The sequence below is a fragment of the Asterias rubens genome, chromosome 21, assembly GCF_902459465.1.
Source record: "Asterias rubens chromosome 21, eAstRub1.3, whole genome shotgun sequence".
Lineage (NCBI taxonomy): Eukaryota > Metazoa > Echinodermata > Asteroidea > Forcipulatida > Asteriidae > Asterias > Asterias rubens.
In genome coordinates, this window is record NC_047082.1 from 1,071,832 (window position 1) to 1,093,079 (window position 21,248).

At 38.2% G+C, this 21,248-nt stretch overlaps 1 protein-coding gene and 2 long non-coding RNA genes across 3 annotated transcripts; 2 read left to right on the forward strand and 1 right to left on the reverse strand.

Annotated features, from left to right (window-relative positions):
- Window positions 1-248: 248 nt before the first annotated feature.
- On the forward strand, window positions 249-4,900 carry LOC117304843 (MRG/MORF4L-binding protein-like). Its single transcript, XM_033789461.1, has 4 exons — window positions 249-454; window positions 1,333-1,454; window positions 1,836-1,956; window positions 3,199-4,900. The coding sequence occupies exons 1-4, from the start codon at window positions 367-369 to the stop codon at window positions 3,360-3,362; spliced, it is 495 nt and encodes a 164-aa protein (XP_033645352.1). The 5' UTR covers window positions 249-366; the 3' UTR covers window positions 3,363-4,900.
- Window positions 4,901-5,643: 743 nt separating this feature from the next.
- On the reverse strand, window positions 5,644-7,060 carry LOC117304579. Its single transcript, XR_004520603.1, has 2 exons — window positions 6,974-7,060; window positions 5,644-6,474 (listed from the first exon to the last, which is right to left on the reverse strand). It is a non-coding gene; the product is annotated as an uncharacterized LOC117304579 (long non-coding RNA).
- Window positions 6,430-9,306, forward strand: LOC117304578. The gene is made up of 3 exons (XR_004520602.1): window positions 6,430-6,515; window positions 8,224-8,311; window positions 8,938-9,306. It is a non-coding gene; the product is annotated as an uncharacterized LOC117304578 (long non-coding RNA).
- The last annotated feature ends 11,942 nt before the right edge of the window (window positions 9,307-21,248 follow it).

Genomic DNA, 21,248 nt, shown 5'->3' on the forward strand with positions numbered 1-21,248 from the left:
TAGAAATGTTTGAAAAAGTAATTACCAAAAATGTCCTGGGGATGCAATTTTTTTATTTTTGGTCGAACAAAGACAATTATTTTGACCAGTGGGAGATTTGTACCTGCTACCTACTGATTAATGATTTGTTCAAACCTCGACAGTAAACTTTCTTCTAACTCAAAATGATTAAGTAGTTGATATGACATTTTACTTTGTAAGTTTTAGTAAAAACATACCGCCAAACTTATATAGCGCCCTCTTGTGACTTGTAGTTGTGCCATTTAATTTGTACTCGTGCTTTGTGTCGGAGCTGTACACACGTTTATTTTCACACAATCCAAAGTTGTCGTTTTCACATAATTTTACTGATTTTGTGATCTGAGAATGGCCGTAGATGAAGAGGAGTCGGTTGCATGGAGCGTTGAGATGGAAGTGAGCTTGTTCCATGCCATGAGGGGACACAAACCAGTTGGTGAGTTCAGTTTATTTTCGTTGCCCAGTTTCCGGACAATATGAATTTCAGATGAATGACAGGTCCGTGTGGTTTGTATCTTCTTCCAGACGAAGACTTTGTTATTTTGCTATCGACTTATTGTATTGACTTATCTCATTGAAATAAAGGTAATAGTAAAGGCCCAGCACAGCAGTGCAGGTGGTTTTGTTGATTAAAAAAGCAAAAAATCTGTCACTGACACTGACACCGACAGTGACCAGGGTCAGAGTGAGATGACACTCACTGAACACTGACAATGTTGCTGACCATGCTGACCCGGCCGTGACCCGACTGTCAAGTGGCAGTATACAGTGACAAACTTACTTAGGACAAACATGCATAAAATAGCCCCATGGCATTAGTGCCACTGTAGTAGTGTTGTAGCTCTGCTTCTAATCTGAGGGAGGCCTTGCCCCAACCATACATGTAGTGATGTATGTTACACTTACAATGTATGCCTTAGGAGTCAGGAGCTAGATAGAAACTTGTCCGTTCGACAACTCGAGGGTTCAGATAAATCGACCGTTCGACAACGCGAAGGATATCCGTCGAGTTGACTCAATCAAAGTCGAGTTGTCTGAACCGTTGAGTTGTCCGAACGGTCGAGATGTCTGAACCGTCGAGTTGTCCGAACAGACGAGTTGTCTGACATTCTAGAAACCCACACACAACAGCAAATTAAATCAATTTTGTGCCCTCATCTTGTGTTAATTTTATGTTACAAGTTCGCTGACTGAGCGGCTGTTACACAGATTAAGCTACATCAACTTACCCAACATTACACATAAGTCTCGGCTCAATTTGTTATTAATCTTTTACTGTAATGCATAATTCTTTTTCCCTCTTTTTAATTTTAGGTGTGAATAAGAATTTTCAGATGATGTGTATACACGACAAGTTGCAGCAATCCATGGGACGTAAAATCAGCTCACAACAGATCTGGGAACATCTCAGCACCATGTACGACATGCAAGCATTGGTAAGTCCAGTAATATATCTGTAATGCAAAGCGTGTTGTAAAGTACTACTTTAATTTAGAAACTGTAAAGTTAAAAATGGGTGTCGTCCGCGGCTACACAACAGTAGTTACAGGTTGAATGGCTTCTGAATGGCACCCTGAATTAAAGATATTGACAAAATATGGAGTCTGCCAACATATCTGGATTGCTCAGTTGGTAGAGAGATGAAGGTCTTGTTGTTAATATCATGCTCTAGTAAATTTATTGTTGTTTTACCAAAAGTTATTAAAAAAATAAAATTACCTTACCAGGTTTCCTGGCTTATTACTTAAATATACAAAATGAAAGAAAAACTAAGCAACCACCTTGTTTTGAACTCCTTTGCTCTTGAATTTTCACAGCACGAGTCCGAGATTCTACCGTTTCCAAATGCCGAGTCTGACTTCACTCTGCCTAATGATGACTATGGAGACATGATGAAAACTAAAACCAGCGGGTCAACATCAGCTGGCATTGAAGACAGTAAGGCAATAGTTTCTAAAAATTTTACGATGATTTTTGTTGTTTATTTATTTCTTATTTACACTTGGAAACACCCAGGTGCCCAGTAATATAAACAAACATTATAGTTTAAAAAAATGACAAGAACATTAACATTATGAGTGTTACAATTTATATTACATAAACCAGGCATGATTTATTGATTTTACTTTTTTAGTCTTTTGTCTAATATTATTTGCCCTGGATAAATGAGTAAACAAAATTCTTAATAAGGCCTAATAAGCTGAGGCCATGCCATGTGTACATGTAGGTCAGCTCTTGTACTCAATAAAATGTTCCTATTTTTTTTTAAGGACCAAATGTCATGCCAGGGCCGAATTTCATGGCTCTGCTTACCTCCGAAATCTGCGCTTACGATCGCGATTCCCCGCTTACGTGCAAGCGCCGAATTTCTGCGCTAGCCTTGTAAGCGTAGAATGCCTTGTAATGTGAAGTACGCACGCGCAGAAGCCAAAATTCGCCGCTAACCTGTGAAATACGCTTGCCGTAAGCACAGAATTCCCTGCTTCCATAAGCACCGACTCTGTGCTTATGGTGAGCCCTGAAATTGGGTCCTGATCAACTACAAATCACTAGTCTATACCCATGATATTTAACAAATAACGCTGAAACGCTTTGAAAACAACTTCGCTTGCTCCTTATCTCTCAATGAATCATACTCAAGATGATGCTCATTGTCCACAAAGCACTTAATGGCAAGGCTCCCCTCTGTATCTCAGAACTACTTCAAGTTTACACTCCGTCAAGGAATTTTCGATCAAGTTCCATGCTTCTCCTCAGTGAACCCAAGTCTGGCTACTCTTGGGGTGCAAGTATTTTTCTTCAGCTGCGCCACGCATCTAGAACTCTCTACCCCTTAATCTTAGATCTTGTCTTTGTACCACAAAATTTGAATCTCTTCTCAAAACTTGACTTTTGTCATATGTTTTCAAGGACTAATTTAATTGTGTCTGTTTTCTTGCATTTGTTTTCGGTTTTAACTATGCCTTGAACACGCAGCAGGGTGGATAAGTACGCATTACAAGTCTTTACTATTATGAACATACTGATCGAAGCGTCAAGTTGAAACCAACGGTTCTTTTCAGAACCACCCCAACTCATTTAGATATAGTTTAGTGTTACCGCAAACCTTGCCTCATCGTATCTCCACTATGCAAAGTTTCAAATTCTACTGATATTATTATTATATCTTTTATTACACAGCACCTCAAAAAGAATCCCTCAAGACGACTATTCGCCTTCCAACAATGACCTCCCTGGCTGCCGTCACCCCATCTGAAAAAGACAACTCACCTAAGAGAAAGAGAACGCGGCAGGGAACGAATACACCTAACCCAGACATCTTGGCCAGCAAAAGAAGACGGTAAAAACTGCATCTTAGAAGACGTCATCGTGTCTGGTTACCTGTTGTCTCTGCAGGTATAAACAGAATGTACTTTGGAAGGGGACTGACTATTTTTCTAATGATGAGATGTTCCTGAGGCCCTCGTCACACATTGAAAATCATTGTCTGTAGCTGGACGGTGTCTGCAAATGATGTCTTTTTTAAACTCAATCTTCTGGACGGCACCAAAAGAAGATTTAGTTTGGCTTTCAGCTTTACGGTATGATGTAGGGGTCTAAGGTGAAGCTCTGTAGTCATAGCCAAAGTCATTATTCTGGACATGCAGGGGCGGTGTGTTTTTGTCCTGAGGGCGCTGTTTGCACATCCGAACAATGAGAACATGACCCGAAAACAATACACTCGAAACAAGATCACACATCACCTTTCAGCTGGGATCAGTCAAGAACAACACTGTACAAAATGGCGCTACATCATCATCATTCATTCGGAAGACACATGAACAGCAATCCTAGGTGTTCATAAGCGTCCAAGAACACACCGCCTGACATTGATCTGGCTTAGGCTGTGTACGAACTGGCAGCTACGGCGACGGCTGGTTTGCCTTGTCATCATGCGTTGAAGTGTAGGACGTTTTTATAAGCAAAATTTGTAGCTGTAGCTTCAGATGGCAATTTGGATAGGGCTTTATGAAGTACATGTACATGGGAAACTGAGTCCATTTGTTCTGGCAGGTCATCCTGGACATGACTTCAAGGATAACCCTCCTACTATCTGACCCATCTTTATTTTCCACTAAGGTTTTAACTGACACTTTGATAAACTGTACACAGTCACTACTGTCTGACCATAAAGTATTACGTTTGTGGTTTTGAATGATAGGTTAGTGTCAGCTTGCAATTATATGGCATGAAGTGAATGCATTCACATGGGACAAAGTCAACCCTCCTGATGTCTGACCACTCACTATCATCCATTGTGAATGGCAGATTTGTCACTGTGCTAGACTCCAATATAATTTAATGTGGGGAATGCATTTACACTGTACACAGTCAACCCTCCTACTGTGTGACCAGTCATTCACATCCACTGTGGTCTTGCAGCACAAATTGTTAATACTTAGCATGGTTGTGTACCGCCTTACACAACATGTCCAGTGTCATGGCACAAACAGTAGGAAGGTTGGACACGTTTTTTCATGGTCAAAGCTTTAGTTTTGCCATTGGCTCGGCCAACCCAGTGAAAGTCATTATAAAGTCTTAAAATGACAAAGTGTCCCGAAAAAATTATTTCCAATTCCATAAATTATGTAAATACTGCTGCAATTTTTCTTGTGTCCCATCTTTTTTATGTCCTCTTTTTTTTATACTAAATAAACATACTATTTAACTTGACATCATGATGCAGATTTTAAAGAAAACATAAAGGAAACAATGAACGAACCACAAACCAAATCAAATAGACACATAATAAACAATTTTTATGATGAGTTTTGTGTTCAAATGGAATGTACTTTGTTATACCTTATAATAAATTGTTAAACTGCAGAGATCAGATTGTTTAGAAAAAAATACACAAGACCAGCCATCGATTTCACCAAACTTTTCTTAAAGACACTGGACACTATTGGTAATTGTCAAAGACCAGTCTTCTCACTTGGTGTATCTCAACATAATGCATAAAATAACAAGCATGTGCAAATTTTAGCTCAATCAGTCGGCAAAGTTGCGAGACAATAATGAATGAAAAAACACCTTGTTGTCACAAGTTGTGTGCTTTCAGATGCTTGATTTCAAGACCACAAATTCTAAATCTGAGGTCTCCAAATCAAATTCGCAGAAAATTACTTCTTTCTCGAAAACTACGTCACTTCAGAGGGAGCCGTTTCTCACAATGTTTTATACTATCAACCTCTCCCCATTACTTGTTACCAGGTAAGGTTTTATGCCAATAATTATTATGAGTAATTACCAATAGTGTCCGCTGCTGTTAACTAAGGATTAATCTTAGGTCTGAGGAACAGTTGTTCCTCATTCTTAGTCGTTAGGACGCATTGAACCCATCCTATAGTTAAGATGAGTTACTCATCTCAAGATATGATTAATTCTTGCGTTGCAAGAAATCGGATGCTGGGCCCTATTTCATAAAGACTTTAAGTGGACATAGTAAATGCATGGATGGTAGAAAAAGTTCTACCTCCATGGTAAATGTTAATAGTAAATATTGTAAATATTATCTTTTCCAATTATGCTAATTTTGAACAGTAATACCATTGAAACCAGCAAATTCTGAAGACTATGATTCTGTTTTATAGAATATGAAAATTTCTGATCAGAATCTTTCAATGGATCTTTTTGTATAACCAGACTGGAGTTAACATGTTACAGGTAGTTGTGAACAGCCGTATTGCCCTGAAAGTTTTCAAGTAAATATTCTTAAATTTGTGTTTTTAATAGCTGTGAAACTTTCAAGAAACAATAAAATTAGGTTGGAAACTGAGAAAATTATTGAAAAGTAAACAATTTTGTGTTATTCTTTGCATTTGAAAGCTTGCATTGTGGTACGTTGTTACACTCCATGTATTTGTTGATTTTGTGCTTTTGGTATAACACTAATAAATATGTGGGTTTGACAGTTAACTACATGTATTTTGTTTCAAAAACACATTATTTGTAAAAAATTTGCAGGTGGAACACATTTACATGTAGTTTAAAACAAACGGATTGTGTAACTATTTTGGGTCATATATAGCACTTCCTTGAAACAACCTCAAATTTATGTTTTTCAATAAAACGAATGTCTGCAAAATCACTCATGGCTCCAAATGTAGTTTCATATAAAGACTCTAGGCCCTCAATATTGCGAAATTGTAAACAAAGGCCTAAGCCAAGAAGTACATTCAAATGTATTGTTTACATTTTTATGTGATTGCTTTAATTATTCATATATGGTGCATAATTATGACGTAAAGCTTTAAACAGGGTACCAGTGCAGCTGACCACGTGACATGTAACATTGCAAGGAGACATGCGGATGGGCACCAGCGGACGCCATTTCTTCCTTTCGAGAAAATTCCACGACGTCGACAAAAACTCCAGTTTTCACTCCGTACTTTTCGGTAAATTTCTCCGTTTTATCTAAACAGTTGCGGGGAAAAAAACATTTCCAAATTCAAAAGGTGAGTTTCTCATTATCTTGGTGAAATATTTTAGTTGAAAATGTGTGTTTTGGGATGTGAAACTTGTACTTTTACTGTTGTTTTTTTTCACCGGGCGCCGATTTTAAAAACCACGAGGTTCGAGGGGCGTGGTGTTAGGGCATGTTGGCCGAGGGGCCGTGAGTCGTACATTTCCGACACTATGACAGGTCGGGGTTTATTTGCGGGGGGTGTGGGCGTGGGCGGGGTTCAAAACACCCTAAAATAGGCGGGAAAAGTGCTTGACCTTCCCCTCTTTACACGTTTTGTGCAGTGCAACCTTATTTATGATGGACTCTGTTTCCACATGAAAAATAATTCGCCACAATTTTACAGCAGAAGTGTACAATTAATGGGAAAATTAATTTCACATGGTTCAATCCAGAGTAGGGTGGTAGGGAAAATTGTGTAGCTGGATTAATGCCTGTCGCATACTGTACCTGAAACCGGTGCCAGGAGTTCCCTTTTAATCTTTAACGGTGTCGAAAGTTTGTCTGGTTGAAGGTCCTGCGATAATGTCTGACCTCTTTGAAAGCAGATCTTGGAATGACATACCCCACCCAAACTAAAGACTGCTAAGAATTCCTAAGCTCACCCAACCATGGCACTCACTCTACAGAACAATAGTCACCTCTCAATGCACACATTCACTACATCAGCCCATTGTTCACTCAACTGTAGTTCACTGACTGCATCACAAAACAAAATGAATATTCATTGGGTCTCCAAACTCTTGACCAATACCATAACAGAGGGAAATAAAAAAAATACACATGGTTTATTTACAATACTAGATCACTTAGTGACAATGAATAGTTGCCAAAATAGCTCAATTAACATTAAGAGTCAATGTAAGAAATTATATTGCAGCCTATTAGTAAATTGGCCTACTCCCTTTCACTAGTAAAGCTGTTGTGTCCTTCCAGGCTCACAAAAGGCCTATTATAATTGGGTTTTTTACCCCAATATTTTTGTATTTTTTTTTTTTGTATTTTTTTAGCCAGCATGGATAACTGCAAGCCCTCTCCAATTATTGTCACCATGCGTATGATTCATGTTTGACTAAATTATAAATAATGGAATAAAATGGTAGCGACGAGTTTGTAATTGGCTGTTTGAAACCGGCAGGGTCGTGGCCTTTATCGCAAGGCCACGACCCTGCAATTGAGGTTTTAAACAGCCAATTAAGAACGAGTCACTATACCCTTATTCCCAATTCCCATTCATTTTGGTAAAAAGGCGTAATAAAGTAGGAAACTCTGTAAAAACTGATCTGCTTCCGACATCCTTGAGCTAGCTCTACGTGTGGTGCATTTTTATGAGACAGTTTTCAGATATTTATTTGTGCGCGTAGTAATGCATCCTAGTATTCATGGGCTAACTTTGCAAGATCGATCACCCATGGGAACAAGGTTGTCGGCTAACCTGGACAATGCTATATAATCTGAAAACAACCGGTTATAAATAGCTCCAGCTGGTCATTATCAACCGTTTAAACACCCCCAGGCTCTCCACAAATGGGAATTTAGCAAAACTGTCTGAGGTATTTATGAATACTTAACTTTTAATCTGTTTTGGAGGTTATTGATGGGGTAAGCTTGTGTAACAGGCCTTCATTCTGGGTACACCGTGTATAGTACAAGATTTAGTTTTTCCCTCAATAATAAACAAACTATTTCATTTGTTGCAGGCTTTTTGCTGTAGTTCTGCCACTGAAAAAACATCAACAACAAAACTAACGGATCCTCAGCACCATGAATCAGGATCATCTTAAACTGGTAAGCTGAATTAGCCTACATCTGCCAACTCAACCCATGCTGTGTGTAGACCGTGTCCGATTTGTTGTATGGCTGTGGCTGGCTCGATCTCTGCAGCAATTCTACTATCGTAGCCATAGCCGTAGCGGTTGAGCCAGAGTCGCCGATGTTGACATGGCCGTAGTTTAAACCATCCCCTGATTTTGCATTAATACAGACATAATGCCTATGAATTTAAGTAGAATTTGGTACTAAATAATTGTAAAACAAGTAGGTATTTTAGACACAAAATGTTAACTCTACATGTATATTCCTGATGCTATCTGGTTTTTACATGGCACACCTACAAATGTCTGCCCCCCCCCCCTAAAAACTGGAAATTGAGATACATGATCTGGTTATTTGAGCTGTTAGACTTGGCCCTTGTGATTATTTTTTTTTTATTTTTAGGCCAAGATTTGACAAAACTGCTGGACCTACCCCTTGTGATTTTTCAATTTCAGGCCCAAATTTGATAAAACTGATGGACACCCGCCTCGTGTAGGCACAATTTGCATAAAACTGAGTAGCTTTTTATCAGTTTTTGGCCAAAATATAATTAAACTGATGCAAACTTATTTTTGTCGTTTAACATGTTTTTCTTGTAGTTTGTCTCATGTCTGCCACCGTCATGAAGATGTCAAGAGATCACCAGTAACAAGCTCATAATGATCTGAATATGACTCAGGTAAAATACATAATGCCTTTGAAGGTTATGTTGAGAAATGGAGCTTCACATCAATTAGAATTAGCACCCAGATTAAACTTATCTAGCTAAAGGCTAATCACTTTGTAATGCAATTCATTTTAAGCTTCAAATAACTCCAATTGTTTTTGAATTTGCATCTTAAATGGCAATGACTCGATACAAGCTACATCTAAGTCCAAAGCTTGACTTACCCTTAGCGTTTATTTTTTAAATTTTAATCCCAAATTTGATAAAACTGCTTGACCTTACCCCTTCTGATTTTTTCATTTTAGGGCCAAAAATTGACAAAAATGCTAGACTTAGCCCCTTAGTATTTTTTATTTTATTTTTATGGCAAAATTTGATGAAACTGCTGGACTGACTGACCCCTTTATTTCAAATTTAGGCAAACATTTGATAAAACTGCTAGACTTAGGGGGACCTACCCCTTGTGATTTTTTCATTTTTAGGCCCAAATTTGACCAAACTGCTAGACTAGTGCTTGCAAAAGTTCACTTAACTACATTAGAATCATACTCTGTTCAATCAGATTATTAAAAAGAAGACTTATGCAAGAATAATTGCTTTATTTTTACATGTGAACCAACTGCGAGGTGGTATAACAACTGCATCTCCCGAGGACATGAAGGAGCACCTAAGTCAACAGTATCAGCAAGGCTTGAATGAACGAACCCAGGGAGATTCAAGCTCAATAGTATGGAAGACTGACACCTGCTGCAGCCTTGGAACTGTCAACATGTGAAGCAAACATGTAACTCATGTTTCTACAAAATTTTGCCTGAAAATGCAACTAGGCTATAAAGCAATGCGTGTTTATCAAATTTTACTCGAAAAAGCAACAAGGCTAAATAAATCAACACCTTGCAACGAATATGCAACAAAAAGCTTTGCGAATGCAACAAGGCTATATAAAGCCTTCAGTATTTTTGCTATAGCCTTGCGTTTTAATCAAATTTTGCTCAAAAAGCTACAATTTAGCCTTGCGTTTTTATTAAATTTTGCTGAAAAAGCTACAAGGCTATAATAGCCTTGCGTTTTTATCAAATTTTGCCTGAAAATTGAAAAGGCTTTATTTTGCTCAAATTTTGCTCAAAAAGCTACAAGGCTATAACCTTGCGTTTTTATCAAATTTTGCTCAAAAAGCTACAAGGCTATAGCCTTGCGTTTTTTATCAAATTTTGCTGAAAAAGCTACAAAGCTATATATAGCCTTGCATTTTTATCCAATTTTGCTCAAAAAGCTAACAGGCTTTTTTTATCAAATTTGCGTTTTTTATCAAATTTTGCTCAAAAAGCTACAAGGCTATATATAGCCTTGCGTTTTTATCCAATTTTGCTCAAAAAGCTACAAGGCTATAGCCTTGCGTTTTTATCCAGTTTTGCTCAAAAAGCTACAAGGCTTATATAGCCTTGCGTTTTTATCAAATTTTGCTGAAAAAGCTACAAGGCTTTATTTTGCTCAAATTTTGCCCAAAAGTGCTACAAGGCTATAGCCTTGCGTTTTTTATCAAATTTTGCTCAAAAAGCTACAAGGCCTTGCATTTTTATCCAATTTTGCCTGAAAATTAAAAAGGCTTTATTTTGCTCAAATTTTGCCCAAAAGTGCTACAAGGCTATAGCCTTGCGTTTTTATCCAATTTTGCTCAAAAAGCTACAAGGCTTTTTTTATCAAATTTGCGTTTTTTATCAAATTTTGCTCAAAAAGCTACAAGGCTTTTTTTATCAAATTTGCGTTTTTTATCAAATTTTGCTCAAAAAGCTACAAGGCTATAGCCTTGCGTTTTTATCAAATTTTGCTCAAAAAGCTACAAGGCTATAGCCTTGCGTTTTTATCCAATTTTGCTCAAAAAGCTACAAGGCTATAGCCTTGCGTTTTTATCAAATTTTGCTGAAAAAGCTACAAGGCTATAGCCTTGCGTTTTTATCCAATTTTGCTGAAAAAGCTACAAGGCTGTAGCCTTGCGTTTTTTATCAAATTTTGCTCAAAAAGCTACAAGGCTATAGCCTTGCGTTTTTTATCAAATTTTGCTCAAAAAGCTACAAGGCTTGCGTTTTTATCAAATTTTGCTCAAAAAGCTACAAGGCTAAAATATAGCCTTGCGTTTTTATCCAATTTTGTCTGAAAATTAAAAAGGCTTTATTTTGCTCAAATTTTGCCCAAAAGTGCTACAAGGCTATAGCCTTGCGTTTTTATCCAATTTTGCTGAAAAAGCTACAAGGCTTTATTTTGCTCAAATTTTGCCCAAAAGTGCTACAAGGCTTATAGCCTTGCGTTTTTATCAAATTTTGCTCAAAAAGCTACAAGGCTTATAGCCTTGCGTTTTTATCCAATTTTGCTGAAAAAGCTACAAGGCTATATATATAGCCTTGCGTTTTTATCCAATTTTGCTGAAAAAGCTACAAGGCTGTAGCCTTGCGTTTTTTATCCAATTTTGCTCAAAAAGCTACAAGGCTATAGCCTTGCGTTTTTTTTCAAATTTTGCTCAAAAAGCTACAAGGCTTATAGCCTTGCATTTTTTATCAAATTTTGCTCAAAAAGCTACAAGGCTAAAATATAGCCTTGCGTTTTTATCCAATTTTGTCTGAAAATTAAAAAGGCTTTATTTTGCTCAAATTTTGCCCAAAAGTGCTACAAGGCTATAGCCTTGCGTTTTTATCCAATTTTGCTGAAAAAGCTACAAGGCTTTATTTTGCTCAAATTTTGCCCAAAAGTGCTACAAGGCTATAGCCTTGCGTTTTTATCAAATTTTGCTCAAAAAGCTACAAGGCTATAGCCTTGCGTTTTTATCCAATTTTGCTGTAAAAGCTACAAGGCTATAGCCTTGCGTTTTTTATCAAATTTTGCTGAAAAAGCTACAAGGCTATAGCCTTGCGTTTTTATCGAATTTTGCTCAAAAAGCTACAAGGCTATAGCCTTGCGTTTTTTATCAAATTTTGCTCAAAAAGCTACAAGGCTATAGCCTTGCGTTTTTTATCAAATTTTGCTCAAAAAGCTACAAGGCTATAGCCTTGCGTTTTTTATCAAATTTTGCTCAAAAAGCTACAAGGCTATAGCCTTGCATTTTTTATCCAATTTTGCTCAAAAAGCTACAAGGCTATAGCCTTGCGTTTTTTATCAAATTTTGCTCAAAAAGCTACAAGGCTATAGCCTTGCGTTTTTATCCAATTTTGCCTGAAAATTAAAAAGGCTTTATTTTGCTCAAATTTTGCCCAAAAGTGCTACAAGGCTATAGCCTTGCGTTTTTATCCAATTTTGCTGAAAAAGCTACAAGGCTTTATTTTGCTCAAATTTTGCCCAAAAGTGCTACAAGGCTATAGCCTTGCGTTTTTATCAAATTTTGCTCAAAAAGCTACAAGGCTTATAGCCTTGCGTTTTTATCCAATTTTGCTGAAAAAGCTACAAGGCTATAGCCTTGCGTTTTTATCAAATTTTGCTCAAAAAGCTACAAGGCTATAGCCTTGCGTTTTTTATCAAATTTTGCTCAAAAAGCTACAAGGCTATAGCCTTGCGTTTTTTATCAAATTTTGCTCAAAAAGCTACAAGGCTATAGCCTTGCGTTTTTTATCAAATTTTGCTCAAAAAGCTACAAGGCTATATAGCCTTGCGTTTTTTATCAAATTTTGCTCAAAAAGCTACAAGGCTATAGCCTTGCGTTTTTTATCCAATTTTGCTCAAAAAGCTACAAGGCTATAGCCTTGCGTTTTTTATCCAATTTTGCCTGAAAATTAAAAAGGCTTTATTTTGCTCAAATTTTGCCCAAAAGTGCTACAAGGCTTATAGCCTTGCGTTTTTATCCAATTTTGCTGAAAAAGCTACAAGGCTTTATTTTGCTCAAATTTTGCCCAAAAGTGCTACAAGGCTATAGCCTTGCGTTTTTATCCAATTTTGCTCAAAAAGCTACAAGGCTATATTGCGTTTTTTATCAAATTTTGCTTGATACTTTATTAAATTGTCTTATTAAATTGTGAGTGTTATTTCAATTGTACAAGAATAAAAAAGGCTGATGCTATTTACAGAACTGTGTCTCATTATTTGTCTCGTCTACTTGGCCGCCATGTTTTCCCACAATGCAACAAATTGGGTGTGTATTAATTTAATAGGAGTTTCCTTGCGCAAAATGACTTGCTAAAAGCGACTTATATACGCACCCAATTGTATTGTGGGTAAAAATGGCGGCTTGAGGGTCACATCAGGATAAGGTGGACCCTCAATATTTAATTGGGGGGGGGGGTAGATAAAGTTAAAACAAATAAAACACAAGTTACAAGGAGAGTCACGTTCAATTTTTTATTGAAAAATTTGGCCAAAAAAAAAGCAGAGTCGTGCAAACACCTGTGCCTGTCGGTGGACCCCCTCGGCCACCTGGAACTCGTGATGACCTAAAGGCCCAAAGTGCAATGGTTGATATGTTCTCTGTTCAGTGAAGTTCAATTAGATGAACACCTAGTTTCTACTTCAATAATGTAATGTCTCACAAAAATACAAACGAGCTAGACGCAATTTTGCGCTGTGTTTTAAACGCAAGCATTGAGCAGAAGGTAGTTGTTGCTTGCTTAAATGAACTGGTGCCCTCAAGGGCCTAAGATTTCACCGATTGTTGTCTTGCAACCAAGCAGCACTGGTGGTGCCAAGAGATGTCGACGATTGTTCCGATGGGATCCTAACTTAACAGATGGTGACGACTTCTATCCAGATGATGATGTGCTGGTTGGAGAAACAAGTTTTGCAATGGCCACTAATTTCCCCCTTGCTTTTCATGGGGCTGCAATTTGGACACTCAGATGTAGTCAACTAACAAAATGACTACATGTGAACTTATTTTGACCAACTTTGACTTCAAACAAAGTTGACGAGTGTATAAATCACATAACTTGTACCAAAAGCTTCAAGTAAAATGCTAGACGTATTGACGCTAACGTCGCAAATTTATGAACAGTTTTAGTAAGCTGAATAGTGACAATTTCTCACTATTTGCTTGCCAATAAATGATAACAAAGATGACATTGGATTTATATAACTTCTACCTTTTCTTAAAAAGACCGACTTTGACCATAACTAAACTTTTCAACCAACTGAGATTAATCAAGACCAGCACTTGTATGGAAGACTATGGGTAATCCAAAACACAGGTGAAAGTGTAGAGAATACGCCACACCAGGGGAAGTATGGGTAATTCAAAACACAGGTGAAAGTGTAGAGAATACGCAACACTACGGGGAGGTATTGGTTATTCAACACACAGGTGATAGTGTAGAGAATACGCCACACCAGGGGAAGTATGGGTAATTCAAAACACAGGTGAAAGTGTAGAGAATACGCCACACCAGGGGAAGTATTGGCAATTCAAAACACAGGTGTAAGTGTAGAGAATACACGACACAAGGGAAAGTATGAGTAATCCAAAACACAGGTGAAAGTGTAGAGAATACGCCACACCAGGGGAAGTATTGGTAATTCAACACACAGGTGATAGTGTAGAGAATACGCCACACCAGGGGAAGTATTGGCAATTCAAAACACAGGTGAAAGTGTAGAGAATATTCAAGACCAGGGGAATCATGGGTAATTCAAAACACAATTGAAAGTGTAGAGAATCAGGGGAACGGGTATTTTGTCACACATGTACAGAACATGCAACACTAGGGGAAGTATGGGTAATTAATCACACAAGTAAAAGTGTGGAGCATAATCCACACCAGGGAATTATGGGTAATTCACCATGCCTGTGAAAGTGTAAAGAACACAGACACCAGGGGAATTATGGGTAATTCATCACACATGTGAAAGTGTAGAGAATACGCAACAACCGGGGATTATGGGTATTCAAAACACAGGTGAAAGTGTAGAGAAAACGCAAGACCAGGGGAATTATGGGTAATTCAGACACATGAAGTGTAGAGAATATGCAAGGCAGGGGAATCATGGGTAATTCAAAAAACAAGTAAAAGTGTGAAGAATAAACCACACTCAGGGAATTATGGGTAATTCTCCAGGCATGTGAAAGTATAGAGAACACAGACACCAGGGGAATTATGGGTAATTCAAAACTCGGGTGCAAGTGTAGAGAATACGCAACACCAGGGGGATTCCAAAAACAGGTGAAAGTGTAGAGAATACGCAACACCAGGGGGGTTGTATGGGTAATTCAAAACACAGGTGAAAGTGTAGAGAATACGCAACAACTGGGAATTATGGGCAATTCAAAACACGGGTGAAAATGTAGAGAAAACGCAAGACCAAGGGAATTATGGGTAATTCAGACACATGTGAAAGTATAGAGAATATGCAAGACCAGGGGAATCATGGGTTATTCAAAACACAGGTGAAAGTGTAGAGAATACGCCACACCAGGGGAAGCATGGGTACATGTAATTCAAAACACAGGTGAAAGTGTAGAGAATACACGACACCAGGGAAAGTATGAGTTATTCAAAACACAGGTGAAAGTGTAGAGAATACGCAACACTAGGGGAAGTATAGGTAATTCAAAACACAGGTGAAAGTGTAGAGAATACGCCACACCAGGGGAAGCATGGGTAATTCAAAACACAGGTGAAAGTGTAGAGAATACACGACACCAGGGAAAGTATGAGTAATTCAAAACACAGGTGCAAGTGTAGAGAATACGCAACACTAGGGGAAGTATAGGTAATTCAAAACGTACAGAAAGTGTACGCAACACCAGGGGGAAGTATGGGTAATTCATCACACAAGTAAAAGTGTGAAGAATAAACCACACCTGGGGAAGTATGGGTAGTTCAAAACACAGGTGAAAGTGTAGAGAATACGCCACACCAGGGGAAGTATGGGTAATTCAAAATACAGGTGAAAGTGCAGAGAACACGCAACACCAGGGGAAGTATGGGTAATTCAAAACACAGGTGAAAGTGTAGAGAATTGCTACACCAGGGGGAGTATGGGTAATTCATCACACAAGTAAAAGTATGAAGAATAAACCACACCAGGGAATTATGGGTAATTCAAAATACAGGTGAAAGTGTAGAGAATACGCAACACCAGGGGAAGTATGGGTAATTCAAAATACAGGTGAAAGTGCAGAGAACACGCAACACTAGGGGAAGTATGGGTAATTCAAAACACAGGTGAAAGTGCAGAGAACACGCAACACTAGGGGAAGTATGGGTAATTCAAAACACGGGTGAAAGTGTAGAGAATACGCAACACTAGGGGAAGTATGGGTAATTCAAAACATAGGTGAAAGTGCAGAGAATACGCAACACCAGGGGGAGTATGGGTAATTCATCACACAAGTAAAAGTGTGAAGAATAAACCACACCAGGGAGATATGGGTAATTCACCATGCATGTGGAAGTGTAGAGAATACACGACACCAGGGAAGTATGGGTAATTCAAAACACAGGTGAAAGTGTGAAGAATAAACCACACCAGGGAATTATGGGTAATTCACCATGCATGTGGAAGTATAGAGAATACAGGACACTAGGGGAAGTATGGGTAATTCAACACATGAAAGTGTAGTGAATACGCCACACCAGGGGAAGTATGGGTAATTCAAAATACAGGTGAAAGTGTAGAGATTACACAACACTAGGGGAAGTATGGGTAATTCAAAACACAGGTGAAAGTGCAGAGAACACGCAACACTAGGGGAAGTATGGGTAATTCAAAACACAGGTGAAAGTGCAGAGAATACGCAACACCAGGGGGAGTATGGGTAATTCATCACACAAGTAAAAGTGTGAAGAATAAACCACACCAGGGAGATATGGGTAATTCACCATGCATGTGGAAGTGTAGAGAATACACGACACCAGGGAAGTATGGGTAATTCATCACACAAGTAAAAGTGTGAGGTTAACCACACCAGGGAGATATGGGTAATTCACCATGCATGTGGAAGTGTAGAGAATACACGACACCAGGGAAGTATGGGTAATTCAAAACACAGGTGAAAGTGTGAAGAATAAACCACACCAGGGAATTATGGGTAATTCACCATGCATGTGGAAGTATAGAGAATACAGGACACCAGGGGAAGTATGGGTAATTCAAAACACAGGTGAAAGTGCAGAGAATACACCAATGGTGGGAATGGGTACTTAAACTTTGAATGATAAAATTGAACTTTCTTACATGAATTGGAATCTAGACTCGACCAATTAATGACTCTTGACACAAAAATGGAGATCGAGTATACAACAGGAAAAAAAATAATAAGCTTTTACAGATTGAATGTTGGCAGTGTGCCTTGAATATTTATGTGGAATGGCCAAACCATTAGATGAGATGAGATTTTGAGCTGCTGAGTTTCTATTTTATGTTCTAGTATAATTAATGTTAAGAGCTTTTTAGAGAAGTTTAATTTTTTATAATCAACCTTCTGTATTGCTGTTTCTAGTGAGTTCGAGTAAAGTAAAAACAAAATATATTTAAGATTCCTTTTTTTTTTTCAAGAAGTCTGTAAAAAATAAATAAAATGCTTTTAAGCATTTAGTTCTTAAGCCTTTTGTGGGAATGTTCCACGATTTTAGAGAAGTATACATTTTTATTTATACTTTCAGTTTGAATGATGTTTTGAAAATTTAAAATTTGATCTCCTGCAGTGATTTGCCCTTGACCATGACCAGACCCCAAGAACATTGACATAGACCTGACCTTTGACCTCTTCTAAAACCAACCAATACAAAACAACTATAAATTATAGGAATCCAATGTCATCTTTGGTATCAAAAGGCAATAAAATTGGTGTTCTTACTAGATATTTTGATGTAAAGTGGCATGACCAAGCAAAACATGTTTCTCCAGCCATCATATCATCAACTGAATAAAAGTCCTCGCCATCCACCAAGTCCAGATTCCATTGGCTCAAGGGAAGACATCTCAAGGCACCTTTGATGATCACGAAGGATCCCCAGTGCAAACCTGTTTACTCAAAAACAAAAGAATGACGTGACCAACAAAAGGCTAAATAATAAGGGGCCCTCATCCCGACGTCTTGAGAGATCTTGCCGACCAGAACTTTTTAGGGACCAACCACTACCTTCCAGCTCAGGCCCTAGTACAAACGCATGCTTCCAAAAATGCTCGCTCTAGCTCGTCAAATTTTGTAAGGCATTACACCAGCGAAGGAGAACACTAGTCGTGCATCAAATTGAATTTCAGTGAACAAAGAACATACCCTCCATTGCACCCAGGCCCGCAGGACCAACACTTGTTCCAGGCAGCCGAGGGGGTCCACCAACAGGCACAGGTGTTTGCACAACTCTGCGAGTTTTTCAGAGGGTTTGGATGAGGCCCTAACATACAGTAAATGGGTTGCTCCTACACAATGAGTCCATGTTTTAACTCTTGGGGGAAAAAAAAAAAAAAAAAAAAAACATTTAACAGAAAAATGAGGAAACTGTATTAACAATTTACGCTATTTTCCAAGCTCTAAAATATTTTCCAAATGTCTTTCATAAAAAAACTTTTAAAAACCTTAAATTTTATTAACAAAAGTAATGAATTTTTTAATTCTTTTTAATAGAAATTTCCATATCTCTGCAAGATACTGAGATTTCCATAGTTTTGTTTTGATGTTTGGTAAATGAAACAAAGTTAATGGCTTCGCTTGCAAGAAAAGTCATTAACTTTCTGACAGTTTCACTCTTTTGAATGGTCTCATTTTTTGGTAGGAGCAACTCGTACATTTAACTTAAATAATACAAAGACATATGATTCAGAATACAATTTAGTCTATATGATATTTTAAGCTGTCAAAATAAACAACTGTATTTTTCAAAAAGTTTTGCAAGCCTTTGTTAAATATTTCACGCAACAGTTTTAATCAGAGTGCCTTCTCACTAGTAAAAACTCCCAAAAAGACAATCAGAGTGCCCTGATTATCTGCATGGGAAGGTATCATTTACACACATTATAAAGTTCTGCGAAGATTTTGTTTAAAATTTCTTTTAACAGTTACAATCAAAGTGCTCTCTGACTGGTTAAACTGTTTCCCAAAAAGACGATCAGAGAGTGCCCTGATTATCTGCAAGGGAAGCTTTTCTTTGATTTTTAAAGATTTCTTTGGTGAATTTGGCATGTACGATTCTGAATCATATATTTTTGAATGATCTTAACAAACTAAAGTTTAAAATTAAGTAATTTAAGCACACAGGGGGAAGTGTGTATAAACCTAAACACAAGTCAGAGTAGGTAAAAGTGGATGACAATACAAGGGAAAGTGTCACTTACTCACTACCGGAGGAAGTGTGAGCAACTCAGAGTAACACAAGGGTGTGTGTCAGTTACTCATTACACAAGGGAAGTGTGAGCAACTCAGAGTAACACAAAAGAAAGTGTCCGATACTCATTACACAAAGGAAGTGTGAGTAACTCAGAGTAACACAAGGGAAAGTGTCAGTTACTCGCTACACAAAGGAAGTGTGAGTAACACATGGGAGAGTGTCAGTTACTCGCTACACAAAGGAAGTGTGAGTAACACATGGGAGAGTGTCAGTTACTCGCTACACAAAGTGTGAGTAACACATGGGAGAGTGTCAGTTACTCGCTACACAAAGGAAGTGTGAGTAACACATGGGAGAGTGTCAGTTACCCGCTTCACAAAGGAAGTGTGAGTAACTAAGAGTAACACAAGGAAAAGTGTCAGTTACTCGCTACACAAAGGAAGTGTGAGTAACACATGGGAGAGTGTCAGTTACCCGCTTCACAAAGGAAGTGTGAGTAACTAAGAGTAACACAAGGAAAAGTGTCAGTTACTCGCTACACAAAGGAAGCGCAAGTAACTCAGAATAACATTTATGGGAAAGTGTCAGTTACTAGATAGCTACACAAAGGAAGTGTGAGCAACTCAGAGCAACACAAGGGAAGTGTGAGCAACTCAGAGTAACACAAGGAGAGTGATGTCCGATACTCATTACACAAAGGAAGTGTGAGTAACTCAGAGTAACACAAGGGAAGTGTGAGCAACTCGGAGTAACACAAGGGAGAGTGTCAGATACTCATTACACAAAGGAAGTGCGAGCAACTCAGAGTAACACAAGGGAAGTGTGAGCAACTCAGAGTAATGTGTCAGTTACTCGCTACACAGAGGAAGTGTGAGTAACACAAGGGAGTGTCAGTTATTTGCTACACAAAGGAAGTGTGTCACACACTGAAACATTGACTAATTTACAAAAATATTTAACTAACTTAAAAATAAACAGTAAACATTAAGTCAAATTTTGTTTGACTTCTAAGAACTGAGACACTAACATGTCTCCTATTTCAGGCATGCAAGTCTGTATTTTGATCAAAGAATTGACATTTCCAGAAATTCAGGCACAGCAAGATATTTTACTGTTTTTTTTTATATATTTTTCAATGGTTAAGAAAACCAAAACCATAAAAATCAGATCTTGCATGGCTGCTATTGCTGATGTATGAGATGGGCAAAACCCCGCCTATCTAATACCCTCTTGGGGAAAAATTCCCATCCGGCTCCACTATATGGCAACCAAGTGTGTCAAACTCCATACATCAGCACACGCCTAAACTGGAATGACCTAATTGAATGAGATAGATCAGTGAGAGAAACATTTCTTTGACAACGTTTCAATTTGTGAGTTCGATGATTGACCACACAAGGGAAGTATGGATAATCACATAGAGGGAAGTATGAGCGATTCACCACACAGCAAAAAGTGTGAGTGATTCACCACACAGCAAAAAGTGTGAGCAATTCTCCACACAACAAAATGTGTCAGCAATTCACCACACAACAAAAAGTGTCAGCGCTTCACCAAACAACAAAAAGTGTGAGCGATTCACCACACAACAAAAAGTGTGGGCGATTCACCAAACAACAAAAAGTGTCAGCGATTCATCAAACAACAAAAAGTGTGAGCAATTCACCACACAACAAAAAGTGTGAGCGATTCACCACACTACAAAAAGTGTGAGCGATTCACCACACTACAGAAAGTGTGAGCGATTCACCACACAACAAAAAGTGTGAGCGATTCCCCACACAACAAAAAGTGTGAGCGATTCACCACACTACAGAAGTGTGAGCGCTTCACCACACTACAGAAAGTTTGAGCGGTTCACCACATAACAAAAAGTGTGAGCAATTCACCACACAACAAAAAATGTGAGTGATTCACCACACAACAAAAAGTGTGAGTGATTCACCACACAACAAAAAGTGTGAGCGATTCCCCACAGTACAAAAAGTGTGAGCGATTCACC